This window comes from Montipora capricornis, chromosome 4 (genome assembly GCF_036669925.1).
Source record: "Montipora capricornis isolate CH-2021 chromosome 4, ASM3666992v2, whole genome shotgun sequence".
In the NCBI taxonomy this organism is placed as follows: domain Eukaryota; kingdom Metazoa; phylum Cnidaria; class Anthozoa; order Scleractinia; family Acroporidae; genus Montipora; species Montipora capricornis.
In genome coordinates this window covers 11,877,298-11,892,914 of record NC_090886.1, presented here as the reverse complement: position 1 = coordinate 11,892,914, position 15,617 = coordinate 11,877,298, and the positions used below count along the sequence as shown (strand labels likewise).

The following is a 15,617-nucleotide window of genomic DNA, read 5'->3' as shown; positions in this document are numbered from 1 at the left end:
CTTCGAAACTGAAAATTAAAATAGAACCATTAAATTGAAAAAATCTTAAAAGTTCAGTTTCTTTATAGCAACTTTGAACTGTTTCAAGGATTGTTTTGTTCTCATATTGTCTGAGAGTAAGTTCCAGTTTTTTCCTCCTTGATATCGCATAGATTCTGGCTTTGTTTAATTAACCTCTACCGGAAAATGTACCTGTTGGAGTTAGCTATTGGTTCTGTTAAATTTGAGACCATGTGGACAGGTAGTCTCGGCACAATGAGTTTTGGGGTACTCGTGCCACGAACCATTCCATTTACACTGCAAAAATGGAGAGTATCGGGCCTTAAAATTTAGCAAATTCAAACAAGTACCGTGCCAAAAAGGTTTGTCCTGCAAACCGGGCTTTAGTATTCTTGCGAAAGAAATGCGAGGACGGGAGGGGCGAGTTTACACTGGTATTTTAGCTGCCTCAACAGAACGCGAAGAAGAGTATTAATTTTATTTGGATGTGCGGCAGTGGTAAAATCAGATTCAAAGAAAACGTTAGTTAGGCATATCTGACAGAATTATCTAACCGGACCCTCTCTGTATGGAGAAGATGAAAGGCAGCGTTGTCGAGTGCATTTTGTAGCCTTGCAACTACGCCGGGGACATACTTTTTTTAACTCCTATTGCATGGATAAATTTAACCATAGTTATTATATGGAGATGGTGCTCGACAAGTTTCTTTGTTTTATGTTTTTGTTCGCTGTTTCGATCCTGACCATGCACAAACCACACCCATTTTCTATAAGACAGGCAATCACAAGTTTCGATTAATTTATTCAAATCTCATTGATGAACTGAAGACAAAAGATTGTGCATGATCACGGTCATGTTAACATGAAGCGCAATGTCACTTTCCTCGCCTCTGAATCTTCCAGGCTTTCAAAACCAGCCCACCTATATGAACTATGATTTAACTGAGTACAACATTGGTTTGCAAACACAAAACAAACTATGATTTCAATGGGGTAGTGTACAAACGGGGCCTGAACATCAAAATCCTTGCCTTAAGACGAATAAGAAATTATCAAACGCAAAGCATTTTGTTTTTCCAATGGGGTATAGTGTACGAACGGGACACGAAAATCCATGGGAAATACTTGACCAACTTAATTCAAGTAAGAACGAAAAAAAAACGAAACCAAAGGAATTTTTTAAAAAATCGATTTGTAACTTTTCGTGACCAGTGGGAACATATGCACTTCAAGTAAGAGTTGCAAACAGTTTCACAATTTGTACTTTTTGGTTAAAAAAATCCGGTTTGCCCAACGTCTCTATTCGCCCTCTTCTTTCTGTCTACGATAACATACGATAACGTTGTTTAGAGAGGGACACACAATTAACCTTTTGCAGTTTGTTAACAACTTGCGGCAATGTAACTATACCACAGGACCGGGAACTACATACCCTACTCTTTGCGAATAGTGTTTGGGTTCTTTAATGTCCCACATGCGTGGTTATGAACATTGAAGGGTTCTAAGACGGGCCCTACGGTTTATCTTCCTTTTGTGAGAGCACTAGAGAATGAAACCAATAATTTTGCAGATGTCAGTACGAAACCCTGAGTGTTTGTCCGGGCCGAGTTTTGATCCCGCGACTTCCCGCACATATATACAGTAGTCAGATGCTCAGCCAATTAAGCCAACTGGTCGGCGGTCCTGTCCTTTTATTCGCGGTTTGAGTTGTCTTTCATATTAGCAATGTAAAAGGATACGATGCAGTGTATTCACGTGACGTCACGGCGGCCATGTTGGTGTTCCTAAACAATGGAACGGCCGCCATGTTGGTGCACCCAACTAAACCTCCGGGAATTGAGCTCTATTATCATGCAAACGTTTTCTTTTGTTTCGGTGGAAAAACAAGGTTACTGATCACGTGGGTGAAAACACTCTATACCACAAGTAGAAAATGAAGCCATTTTAATTATGGTTTGATGCTATATTTCGATCGAGGTGCGTTTTCAGTTGAGGTTTAAAATGATGGTAAAAGCCACGGCGTGAGGTACAAGAAAAAAACTGATCAAGACTCCCACCACACACAAAACGGGGCTCAATGACATCATCAGTCAATTGTTCTTATGGTCAATCACATTTCTTTAGCCGTGCGCTCACTTTGCTCGGGATGCATTTGACTTTCCTTGAAAGGGAACCTCCACTCTTACTACAGAACAAGTTTAAACCGAAGAAAAATATGTTTACCTAAAAATTTGTTCGAAATTTGTTTTTAAAACAGTGTATATATCAAAAAAAATGAATTTTAAAATCGCTTATTTTCACTTTCAAATTTCGTGGGCGCAGCCATCTCGAATAATTGTGACGTGATACGGGTGCCCTATTGTTCTGACAAAAAGTGCTTTTGTCTAATAACATGACAAAAGGGCAACCGTAACACGTCACAATTATTCAAGATGGCGGCGTCCGCGAAATTTGAAAACAAAAATAGGCGATTCTAAAACTTATTTATTTCGGATACAAACACTTTCTTTGAAAATACTTTAGACTGACTTGACTGATATTTCCTGTGACTTAAAGTTTTTTTTTGTTGAAGTGGAAGTTGCCTTTAACAGTTTTAGACATAATTACTGACCAAACTTTAAACTCAAGATAAAAGGGAACAGACTCCTTTCTTGCAGCTTTGAATTATCATGGAAGCACTCGTTTACATACTTTCAAATTTTGTTGTAGATTTAGCTATTGAGGTAAAACTTTATTAAGCCGACTAAAATCCCTTTTACACACGCAAAAAAATTGGCACGGTACTCCAAACAGGGGAACGGTACCAGTATTTGGAGCAAAGAGCACACCTCCACAGATATGCGTTGTTTGTTCTGTTTACAAACGAAAAATGTACCGCGCCGTTCCCGAAAAACATCCGTACGGTACAGAGATTACGGAGTGCCGTGCCAGATTTTTGTGCTCTAGTAGTGTAAAGCCGGCCTTAGTTGTTGTCCCAGTCGAATTCTTTAACCTTTGCCATGTCGAAATGATCTGACCCCCGCGGCTTTCGGTGCAAATGAAAACAGTTGTATTTTCTTGTAGTTCTGCACGGCTGTAAAAAAACTTTAATTGATGTTTTCGAATTCTTTAACCTTTGCCATGTCGAAATGATCTCACCCGCGGCTTTCGGTGCAAATGAAAACAGTTGTATTTTCTTGTAGTTCTGCACGGCTGTAAAAAAAAACTATGCCATTGAACTGTTATTCGTTTTGCCATTCAAACGAAATCGTGTTAAACAGGAACTGAACACGTCCGAGGCTACGCGATTAAGGTATAAATTAGCAAAGGATGGTTGATAACAGCGTCGATTAATATCCAGCCGGCTGTCCTCCTTTCCTGTAGTCAGATTCAGCGTAGATTTGAGGTATCAAACTATATACATATCCTTTCCGTCTGCCGTGGCTATCAACCATTTTGAATTTGTGAGGATTCTTTACAATGCCCTGAACAACTCCATGACTGACGTCACTCACTTCAACCTGAAAAGCAATGTTTAAGGGGGTCAACCTTAACTACAGAAAGATAGTGGTTGCTAAGTCGAACAATTTTCAGGCCATGCGAAATGCTTATGAGGAGGGATCTTTGAAGTAACGTTTTAAATCGCTTCGCATCACTTCGATCGTAGACGTGATCCGCTCATCGTAACACCTCTAACGCCAACCATATGTTCGCAACCATTGAAGTTTTGTCATTAATCTCTTAGGCTTTCGCGCAATTATTTTTCTTCAGTATGATAATATTATGTTCATTTTAAACCTATTAGTTCCACTGCTTTCGATACTGGAAAGTTAATTTTTGCGGATGAACACTAAACCGGTCTCTCCTAGTTGGCTTTGAAAGAGTGCAAAGTGTTTTAATACCTTATGCCCAAGGGCCTCAAGTCCTTTGACTACTTCTGTCGGGAATTTAGTCTCCGCAAACACAGAGCTTGGGTAGAGTTGATCGTGGACTCGCGGCATGGTGATAGCAGTTTGCAAATCCCTTTTGAACCAAAAGTAGTTCATAATTGCCTGCAAAGTAAACACGTTCTGGCTTTTTATTTGTGGGCAAGTGAATTTACGGACAATACTTCTTATGCCCTTTTAACTGTGCCATTCCATTTAAAATCCACAGACCCCTAGTGGATCTAATGACTAATATCACACCCAAACGTCATTCATGCATGGTGAGAAGCGGTTTCATTCATAATTTTCGAAGTTCGAAGAATTCACACAGCGAGCTCACTTATCAAAACCGGGTTTCAAACATAATTAAGCTAACTACGTCGAGATGAACTTTAAGCTTTGTTCAAACAAAGTGACGAAAAAAGGATTAGACAGAAAGTAGACGACACGTCGGAGCATAAGGGAACACGTGTTTTGCGATTAAAGCGGAGAGGGAATATGAATATCCACGAGAAGCTTAAATAATAATCAAGGGAACAGAACTTATTCCTAACAAATCTCCAACTATTGAAATACTTCTTTCACGGGTTAAGCCTCGCTTGTAAAAATCGGCCAGGTATTCCTTGGCGCAGAAGACAAAATTGCTATCTGGCTCGTGTTAGTGCACCAACATTTTGTTCCCGTTTCATAAACGTCACGCAGAGAATGCGAATATTTTAAGATGTTTCATTGGTGTGAAGGGCGCATGAATTTAAGCGAGGTGAGAAAGACTCGGTGCTCGTTACGCATGTCTAATTGAACCGCTGTAGCTTAGTTTAAACTTTCCTCTTCTCCTCATCATAATCACTCTAACCTGCGCCACTGACGTTGTGATAATTGTACCCCCAGCAGCGCCTATTGCCATCAACACGTTGCCTTTTTTGTCCACGACGATCGCAGGCACCGTCGAGGACTGCGGTCTCTTGCCAGGCTTGATGTAATTGACAGGTGAAGGTGGGAGACCAAATTCGTTTGTTACGTTCGGCGAGCTGAAGTCGTCCATGTCGTTGTTGTAGACAAAACCAAGCTTGTTTGATAAGAACTTTGCTCCAAAGCTAAAAAAAGATGAGTTAAAAATTACGAGTCAACACAACCGACACAGCGCAATTATACTCTCTAAAAATACTCTCTATTTGCCGAAAAAACAAAATATTAGGGAGTCTAGAGAAGAAGCGAGTTATTAGGCCGGGAAATGGGTTTAAACATAACGAAAATTTTAGTTGTCTATAACCGGAACGTTTTGCTTTCAAGCAACGGGATCCAGAATAGAACAATAACAAATGGCACAATGGCGCAAGCAAAGCGGAAGCTATCACCCACCACTTCTGAAAACAAAACAAGAAAAGCATACTCACTATCCATTGACGGAGCTAGTAAGAGACACAGCATCTCCATTAGCGGCCAATACAGACAGATGTGTTGTACCTGTTTTGATTGGCACGTGATACCGTGGACTACCATAGTAACCGGGAGCGTGTGTTTCGTTATCCGTGATGAGGTGTCTAAGTTCATCTGCAAGTTCAGTACTCATCATTTCCTTGACGGTCTAGAGGCAAGATTCAAAAACAATTCTCAAGGTCAAACACTCAGTTGAGATCGGCTATTTAAAGAATGCTAGCCAAGGGGGTGCTTTTCATTTTGCCTCCAACACTTTCTGGCGGTGTGAACTGCTTCAAGAGAAAATGAAAATACTTCCCTCCTTTGCTTCGCATTCTCAACACTCTTTTCAAAAACGAATAGCCTTTACATCAAAAGGGGTGATAAAACTGATTACAATCACATGGCACTCTGTTATGTTAAGCTCGTCGGGTCTTTAAATAACTGGAGAAAAAGTGCTTCCTTTGAACCGAAATCTGAAAATGGTTATGCGTTCTGTATTTTTCTCAGATGTGTCGGTAAACCAGAGGACCATAGGACCGTTCAGTACAGAACACTTCGTACACGGCATGGAAGAAATCCCGAACAGTGCTCGAAACGAGTTGGAGAAGTAATTCTCGATGTGGCGGTGATGTTGTAAATGGTATGCAAAATCAACCTCGTTTCCAGGGTTTTTCTCTGCTGCGAGCCATACAACTGCAGCCCCGGGAACGATCAGTTGGTGCTAAATACGTGGTGAAATTCAAGAGGAACTCTTTGGGCGCCTGACGGTTGAAGTTTTGAGAACTGTGAAGAAAAGGTTACTATGAAAGATAAACGCATTCAACTGCGTATATCAAACGACTTTCTAAGCGAAAGGTCATCGTGGGTAATGAAGCAGTTGAAGAAAAGTCGTCGCGTGGATTTTTTCAAGTTTTCTGGAACTGCTGCATATGCTTCTTATTACAAACTGCGTGAAAACATATCTTAACTTGAGCAGTTAACATCATTTTTAAAATATGGTTGGTTTATATAACAGTGGCCGAAGCTAAAGGTTTAATAGCCCACTTTCGATATGTTAAAATTCAGTCCGAAACAAAAGGCATCACCTCGAGGCTCTGGGGAATAAACTCGTACAAATCCTTATATTTATTCCCCTGAGCCTCGAGATGATGCCTTTTGCTTCGGACTGAATTTTAATATATCGGTGGTCTATTTTCTGTTGGAATTACTGTAGCACTTACATCGATATCCAATAAATGCAAGTTATTAGTTAGATGCTTTCCAATTTTGACTTCCAATACGAAGTGTCCCTTTTAAGTTCAAGCATTTCCTACCTGTTTCTAACAAGAAGGTTAGGGTAAAGGTTTAATAGCGTTGTTTTTAGGTCAGGGTAAATGCCTTACTTGATGGTCACTTTGATATGTTAAAATTCAGCTTGATAGTGAGGCAGTGAGGACAAAGACAAAGGAAAGTGCATGATATGCAAATATTTTTCACATTCATTCCAACGTGTTTCTATTGTTTTTGTCTTCACTGCCTTACTATCAAGCTGAATATTGATATGTCGAAAATGGCCTATTGTCTGTATTCCGAGACACGAGTTTGGGGACAAGAGATAGGGGACATTTCGTGACGCATATTAAAACATGCGTGCATCTAATTACATATGATTGCACTTTTTGCACCATAACAACGCCATAAATCCGGAGCTTTAATTACAACAATCAACGATTTTCATCGAAGGAAAGTGCTTTGTTGTTCAGTCAGGGAAGCGTCACTTACAAACCTTGTTGACATCCTTCTCGTAAACGGGATCTCCTAACATGGAACGATACTTGTACGCAAACTTGAAAGTTTCAATGATACGATGGTACGTTCTTACTGGATTTTCTTCCAGATCTTTCTCTCCCATTTTGAATCCTAGTGGGAAAAAAGTTGATATCCTGTAAATTCCGCCAGACTGCGTGACGGAGGTGTGAGATTCAAAAGTGAGACGAGTCTCAGAACAAGTATCCAGCTGAGGATTGTAGCCAAAATTGTGTTACAGATATTCCCTTTTGGAATATAGGAAGAGGAAGGAGAGAAGCCCCAGCTGAAAGTGATAGACTTAACACTGAAGCAGGGCGTAAGTAAACATGCATAATTATCACAACCATAGGTGGTTTTCACGTTACGTCAGCGGCGCCATGTTTGTGGACGATAACAAAAGATCTCTCATTAGCTCCTTTTGTTCGTCAACCAGCAATTGTAGATTTTTAACATTGTTATCTGTGTCTCTAGAGATTGGTTGCAAACCACCTATCAGGGGCACCCAACGACAATATAGTTCAAAACCACTTAAATATAGCATTGTTAAACGTATTTTCAAGTATTTAAACGGTAGATATAGGCATATTTTTATCCCCTAATTTTTTTTATCTGTTCGGATTCCCTAGCTGAAAGTCTAGTGATCCGAAAATTATAGGGATCAAAACTTACCTTTTCGAAAATTTCAGCCAGAAAAAAGGCTCCCGAAAATTCTAGGTGACTTTTTTTGGGTAAAAATCCGTTCAAAATGGGCAATTATTCCATGTTTTAGATGTTCGAAAATCCTAGGAGAGGCAGGCAAGCAAGAAATTTTACAACAAATGTTCCGAAAATTCTAGATCTCAAATCGTCTTCCGAACAGATATTTTCCGAAAATTGACGTTGGGTGCCCCTGGCCTATACTGGGGTGCTTTCCATTGAGCTAAAATTTTCGGAAATTCCAATCAGAAGTCAAATGGAAAGGTAGGTTTCGCTTTGGAGCGACCGGAATTTTTCGGACCCCCTCTGAAGGTGTTCCACATTGATTGGTTGAGCCGGTCGGATTGAAGTGCATAGTGGAAAGCATCCGTGGCGTCTGTTTAAAAATACTGTAATTGTTGTCAGGGGAAGACAATCTTCACTGCATGTAGTTTGAAGCTGACTGTGTTTTTTAGTAGATGCTGCTTTCAAGACGTTTGGCTAATACTTAAGCCTTCATCAGTTTAGATGTTGAATTTTTACACATGATTTAAAATGAGGATACACGTCCAAAGCGCACCAGCGCTGATTTTGATAAAACCTTGGACGTGGCATATTTCCCAGCGCGCGCGTTTAATTCGTGTTTCCTCATTTTAAAAGTTAACATCTAAAGTGAGAAAGGCTTACGTATTAGCCGAAACGTCTTGAAAGAAACATCTACTGAAAAACACAGTCGGCATCAAAATGAGGAAAAGGAGCTTTTAATGCGTTTGACCAAAAAATCTGTATTTCAATCCAAAAAAAGGCTGAGTGTAGCAGAAACATAGAGTTTAATGGTCTCCTTACCATCAAGAATGTTAAGAGTCATAGCCAGTACTGGTCCAGAAGTTGGTGGAGGGCAATTCAATATTGTCATGTCATCCAGCTTGCTCCTTAACGCCGGGCGAAAAACCGCGTTGTAGTTTTTAAGGTCGTTCAAGGTCAAAATCCCCCCGGCTGCCTGGACTTCTTTCACAAGAACTTTGCTCATTGGTCCGTTGTAGAATGGTTCTGCACTGCCCGCCTCAGCGATAAGTTGAAGTGTCTTAGCCAACTGTGGTCTTCTCAGCCGATCGCCTTTTTTCAGAAGTTTCCCATTTCTTGTAAAGACTCGTCTGCGTTGCGAAGGAAAGAAACAAAGTAAGACAACAGCGCCTGTGTTCTGCGATCGAAAAGGCGCACGAGCTCACCTCAATTGATTTTTCTTCAAATCGTATGAACCTCTTTAGCTATGGATCAAGCTCACGCTTTTCGTCTTCCCATTTCAGCTCCTCTTCGTTTATTTTCTTTTTTTCTTTAGAAGCGAGGCACGTGTGGTGCTTTCGCACAGACCCGCCTCGTGGACTTAATTACCACTGTTTTAGATGACCATACTCTTTATTGAATTGATTCCAAATATAGCCCCCTTCCACTCTTTCCCTACGTTGCTGTTTTTACCTGAAGTTCTTCCCCTTCCCTTAACACTTCCGTGGTCCATACCAAAACCTAGTCCCCCCCCCCCCCCTAATTTCAAGAGCACTCCTCGGCCCCTGTTCTGTGACCAAAAGGCTTTAATGACATGATGAATTTCCTGGGAACCCTAGCACTAGCACTTAACTTCACAGTTAATACTACTTTTCAATGCCGATTGAAAAGTGATCATCAAGTACACTACTCACAAATTTGTTGTTTGTGCTTGAAGTACTTAATTTGTTCTTTTACCTAAATGTCTTGTCCTTCAGGAGTAAATCTTTCCAGATGTTAATTGCTATTTCTACTGTCTCTGGTAGTGCGAAGCCTTTTTTCGCAATGCTAATGGCTGGCTTAAATAGTTCTTTCCATGGCAACTTGCCGTATTTTTTCCACGCAGCTTCCAGGCCTTTCAGCTCACCAGGAACAGCCACCGCTAAGCCACCTGGGATGGAATATAATCAAGGGTTATTACAGTCTGAGGGACGTTGATTGGTCGAATATTGTGGTTTCCTTAATTACAAATCTTAATTAGTGTTCTGGTTCAATGGAAACCAGTTTACAGTAAATCTGTATACAATTGATAAAGCCACATTTTTTGATCGACAAGTGAATTGGTCTAAATTTATTTGCCTTAAGGCGCTTTCCATTTGACAGAACTGACGGGCCAGACGGGGCTTAATTTGGAAGGACTAACTCTAGAACGCCTTCAAGTTAACACACTTCGAGGATACTACATACTCCCCCGGAAGAATACAAGGGATTATCATACAATTTCCTTGGCAAACTGACGGTTCTGGCCGCTCAATTCCGACAAAAGGAAATTGCTTTTAGAGAAGTCAAGAGAGAGACTTAGCATTAAGTCTACGGCAAACGACAAAATTTGCGTTTTGCCAAAGTGAAATTATCATCTTTGATTTTCGCTCGTTGCTTGTATGTGAGCTACAGATGTCAGGTAACTTCTGAAAAGAAAAAAACCAGGCTTGAAAATGCAAAGTTCTGATGTTTTTGTGACACTGAAACAGCAGTCTGCCGGAGGTCGGGGATCAAAAACTCCGGCCGGACCAACACTCCAACACTCAGTGTCTTTAAATAACTGAGGAGAAAGTGCTGCCTTTGTAATGACATCTGCAAATGGTTAGACTTTCTAGTCTTCTCGGATAAGGACGATAAACCGTAGGCCTCGTCTCACAACCCTTCAATGTTTATAACCCTGTGGGACGTAAAAGAACCCCACTACTCTATTCGCAAAGAGTAGGGCACGGGGTTCCCGGTGTTGTGGTCTGTCCTATGTGGTATAGCTATCTAGTTGAACTCCTATTATAGTGCACTCTGATTTAGGAGTATCCACCGTTTGTCGTTTCACGTACACGCGATGCTAAATGTGGCTCCCAAGGGTACGGGGCTGGTGTAGTGGTGCATGAGAGCCCTTGCCTCCCACCAATGTGGCCTGGGGCCCGTTTCTCGAAAGTCCCGAAACTTTACGGGCCATTTTCGGGGATCACAAAAGCGTTTGTATCTCAAGAACGGAGAGGATGTAAGTCGTCAAACTTCACGGACATGTTTCTTTTAGTTAGCTTGAAAACATGTTAAAAGATTGGCGTTTCAAAACAAGCGGTTGGCAGTTTCACAAATGGCTTTTCGGGCCCGAAACGTTTCGGGACTTTCGAGAAACGGACCGCTGGGATCAATTCCCAGACTCGGCTTCGTATGTGGGTTGAGTTTGTTGGTTCTCAACTCTGATCCGAGAGGTTTTTATCTGGGTACTCCGGTTTCCCTTCTCCTCAAAAACCAACATTTCATTTGATTTGCGTTAATTTGTTAATTTCAGTTTACAGTGTCCCAAAATAGTGCTCCAGCGCTAGAAGACACTTAAAGAAAGTTCCTTCCCTTCCCTTCCCTTTCCTTTCCTTTCCTCTATTGGTTCACGACTATCCTCGACGGCAAACGGCATGTTACTGCTTTCATTTTAGCTTATCCTCTCTGTCAGTAATCACTCATTAACTGTAGTTGACCATAAAGCCAGCTCTTTTATTGAGAATCTCTCAGCATCAAATTTCAGCCCGACGTTTGCCGTCTCCCGTAAACGCTGAGCTTAATCTCCTCGCCCTCACACAATTAAGGGAAAGAACTGAATTATACACAAAAGGCGGTTTGTAAAACTGACTGGTCATGTCCGATAGAAATGCGATGAATAACCCTTCGGATGAAATAATTTCACATCTGTTGCTGACCTAGAATTGTAGAGTTCGATTCGGATTACACTCGTACTGCGTTTATTAATTTCGGGCTGAGCGCATTGAAACCATCTCGCGTCCTTGTTACCATTTAGATATTACCTCTAATTCCGTTCATTGGATCACCCTTTAACACGTCAACCCCAGACTTTTCGGGCGCGGTCTCTCGGAAATCTATCATCTCCGCTGACCGCTTATGACTGTCGTACACCAGCATGAAGCCCCCTCCTCCGATTCCCGTGGAGTGCATATTGATGACGCCTACACAAAGTGTGGTCGCAATAGCTGCGTCTATCGCTGAACCTCCCTTCTTGAGGATATTCCTTCCCACTTTGGAACATTCAGCGTTGTCCGATGCTACAGCAGCATGGCGGTATGCAAACTGTTTTGTCGGCTGCTTGACTTTCGTTGGACTATTGGGTGAAGAAATAAATAATAAATTAAACTTTATATGGAAAAAATATGTATTATCTGCTCTTTTGCATATCAGGACTTTGCAAGAATAAGGCTGTTCTGGAATGACATTCAGTTTTCCTGCTGAGGACGAAAAATTCTATTGTAGTTATCGCCATCGAAGGAGTTAAATTAAGAATGCAAGAGTAACTTTCTGCTTGATTGAATATCGGCCTTATCAGTTTTGTTGGTGGCACAATGTTCTCTCGTTTCTTTAAATTATTTTTCCGCCCAAAATTCCTGGAGTTTCACTGCTTTTAAAGGGGCTGTGTCAATGTTAAATGGTGTAATTTTATGACACCCAAAATGCCCAAACAGTAGAATGAAACCTTGCAAGAACCAATTGAGACCGTTGAACAACATAAAAGAAATACAGCAAAAGGAAAGAGAAGCATGGATGGACACAAATGGACAAGATTGAAACGGATTGCATTTGGGTAATCTTGAAGAAAGTCGGGAGTTTACGGCAAATCGCCAGAATGAAGGCCGTTTTTGCTCAGAATCATCTTGTTTGTGATGTAACGATAATTTTATCAGTAAAGGGATTCCACATTACAATTTTCGAGTTTTAAACTAAAAATTTTCCTAAACACCCCAAAATAACAATACAAGCGAAATTGCATAGTGCCAGAGACGATGTAGAATAGAGTGTTTCCAGTACTTCGCAGTTCAGAGTATAGATATGAAATATCTCCACTCTTACTACGGTAACCGAATTAGTTTAAACCGAAGGAGATAATGTTCCCAAACAAATGTGTTCGAAATTTGTTTTTAAAAAAAGTGTTTGTATCAGAAAAACAGAATTTTAAAATAGCTTATTCTCAATTTCAAATTTCGCGGGCGCCGCCATTTTGAATAATTGTGACGTGTAACGGTTGCCCTTTTGTTGCCACACAAAGTGATCTTGTCTAATAACAATAGGGTAACCGTAATTAACACGTCACAATTATTGAAGATGGCTGAGCCCCCGAAATTTGAAAACAAAAATGAACGATTTCAAAACATATATTTCGGGAACAAATGCTCTTTTATAAAAAAAAAATTCAGACTGTTTTGACTGTAAAAGTTATTTCATATAATTTGAAATAATTATTTGTTGAAGTGGAGGTTCCCTTGAAATCAAGAAAACTTGCTTTGAAATTGAATGACTACCATGCATGGCATATGCATTGGTGCTCTGGTGGGGATTAGCAATGAATTGTCGCTCATTTTCCGATCATCTCAGTAAAACAGATCAACTGACACAGTGGTATCCCGGTAAAACAGCTCACTGCTAGAGCAGTGTGTAAGGCAATACCATGATCACTGGTTCGAATCCGGGCAACATTTTTCGTGCAACTTGTCGCGCAGCAATCTTGCGTTGCAAGTTGAAATGGTTTGTTGCGCGTATTACTACCTTCTTGCGCAACAAATTTTCACGTTGCAAGAAGTAAAAGCAACGTCTACTTTTTGCAACGTAAAAATTTGTTGCGCAAGGAGGTTGTAGTACGCGCAAGAAACCATCTCGACTTGCAAAGCAACATTGTTGCGAGACAAGTTGGACGAAAAACATTACCCGTATTACTGGGCCTTTAAAGTGGTACTATGATCAAATTTTTCCTTCAGACTTTGAAACTGTGTTTGCGTAACACCTGCCTGGCAAAATTTTGAGCTTTGATTTTTATCCAAAGGCTGTTTGCTTTGAGTGTAAGTTTTGGGTTCATGGTCCGCCGTTACTCACGCTCATAACTAACCGACTGGACCTCAGATTGTTGGATCCATGGAAACGTGACGTCTTTCACTCAATGGTTTAAAATTTCAGTGTGTAAACGCAGTTTATTATGTATGCAAAACAAGAGTTTAAAAATCCGAAAGCCAGAAACTCCCGTGCTGCATATTAATTCAGTCGCGTACAAACGCATTGCATTCTTAAACTACTGAGTCTTTGACGTCACTTTCTCCTCGATCCAGCTGGCTCAAGATTTTAAAGTCACAAATGGTAGACCATTAAATAGGAAAATTCCAGTTAAAATAAACAAGTGTCTTTTTTTAATTAAGGTTTAAAACTTGGGTCACTTAATGTTTAGTTAACATAGTTTTGAAATCCAAAGAAAAAATATTTGATTTTTTTATCATAGTACCATTTTAACACTTACTGAGTAGAAGAGCAAGGGGACACCTCATGACGCCTAAAATACGTGCATTTCTGGGCATCTTTCTAACCAATCTCTTGAGCTGTTTCATTAAAGTGTGATAATCATTCGCTGAAAAGAATCGATTTGTCTCCGCCGTTCCAGTATATTTTCCCCATCACAATGTCACTCCTGCATTTCAGGAAAATTTCGCCTCCATGCCTTTAAGGCTGTGAAAGATACAGGAAGTTCGTTGCAGTCGGCTTCAAAGCTGAAGCATGAGGTAAAAGTTGTCTTCTGTTAATTTATAACGAGCGCATCCTTTTTGAGACAGTAGGATGAAAAAGTCACAATTAATTGATAAATTTATTCTCTTTTTTTTGCAATAACTTATATATAAATATATATATCTAGTAAATGAATGTTTGTAATTGTTCTTTTTAATTGTTCAGTGTCAATGTGGTAAGCACAGTATTTTCAGCCGTTATAAATTCCTGGGGGCAAAACTTGAAAAAAGTACGCCAGCCGAATGGAAAATTCACCGTCTATTTTCTTACTTCATTATCCATTGACTACTTCAAAATAACATCTATCCAGTAATTTGCTTACCTTCCCATCATAAAACGCTTTCGCAAGTTTTCAATAAGCGGCGTATCACTGAATACATATCCGAGTCCTGCAACCGCCGAGCACGCCGCCACGAACATAAGCAAAGCGCGGAGATACCGCCGAGTCGAACGAGTTGTTGTACACTTCCTCTCCAACATGGCGCCGACGAATCTATGGCGAAAGATTTCAGAAAGCGAGCCGTTGGAGCTCGTCGATTGAATTATTTACTGGTGACTTGTAAGATGAAACGGTTGGCGAAGCTTTGTTGCTATGTCACCCGTGTGTCTATCTGTCACCCGTGTCTGCATCTGGTACCCGCTTCTTGTGTTTGGAACCTGAGAACGTCGTTGGCTTTAAGAGCTTTCATGCCCACAAGCTCAGGAGTCGATTCACATTCGACATGTGTGGGTTGAGTTTTTTGGTTTTCTTCTATGCTCCCAGAAGTTTTTCTCTGTCTACTGCGTTGAGCTACCTTAATCGGATTTTTGGGCAATTTTGACAATTGTTGACGTATTTTGCGCGAGCGAAATGCTTTGCGTCTGAGATCAAGGGACCCGTTTCTCGAAAGTCCCGAAATTTTACGGGCCATTTTCGGGTATCATAATTCTCTGTGTATCTCAAGAACGTATCTCGTCAAACTTCACGGTCATTTTTCTTTATGTTACCTTGAAAACTGATGTTAAGGGATTGGCTTTCCAAAACTAGCGGTTGCCGGCAGTTTCACAAATGGCATGTCGGGCCCGAAGAGTTTTCGGGACCTTCGAGAAACGGCCCCCTCGCCCCTGTTGTATGATGGATAGCGCTATCTGCCGGATAAATCAGTATCCAGTGGATAAGTATTAGCGAAACCAATTGCGCAATCCAATGAATAGTGATTTATCCGTCGGATAGCGCTATCCATCGTTTGAACTCCTGGGGCCTGGGCTCAATTGT

At 40.7% G+C, this 15,617-nt stretch overlaps 1 protein-coding gene across 1 annotated transcript; it reads right to left on the bottom strand.

The window, feature by feature from the left end:
- Window positions 1–1,961: 1,961 nt before the first annotated feature.
- Window positions 1,962–14,882, bottom strand: LOC138045532 (glutathione hydrolase 1 proenzyme-like). The gene is made up of 9 exons (XM_068892071.1): window positions 14,685–14,882; window positions 11,614–11,924; window positions 9,527–9,719; window positions 8,633–8,940; window positions 7,089–7,222; window positions 5,299–5,489; window positions 4,758–4,998; window positions 3,881–4,030; window positions 1,962–3,499 (listed from the first exon to the last, which is right to left on the bottom strand). Exons 1-9 carry the CDS (start codon window positions 14,840–14,842, stop codon window positions 3,329–3,331), a joined length of 1,857 nt encoding a protein of 618 aa, XP_068748172.1. The 5' UTR covers window positions 14,843–14,882; the 3' UTR covers window positions 1,962–3,328.
- Between the last annotated feature and the right edge of the window lie 735 nt (window positions 14,883–15,617).

Coding starts and splice junctions, on each gene's coding strand:
- LOC138045532 (XM_068892071.1), bottom strand. CDS start 14,842: ATGTTGGAGAGGAAGTGTACAACAACTCGTTCGACTCGGCGGTATCTC. Junction 4,999..5,298: donor ACTAGCTCCGTCAATGGATA/GTGAGTATGCTT, acceptor ATCTTTTTTTAG/CTTTGGAGCAAAGTTCTTAT. Junction 4,031..4,757: donor TCACAACGTCAGTGGCGCAG/GTTAGAGTGATT, acceptor TTTACTTTGCAG/GCAATTATGAACTACTTTTG.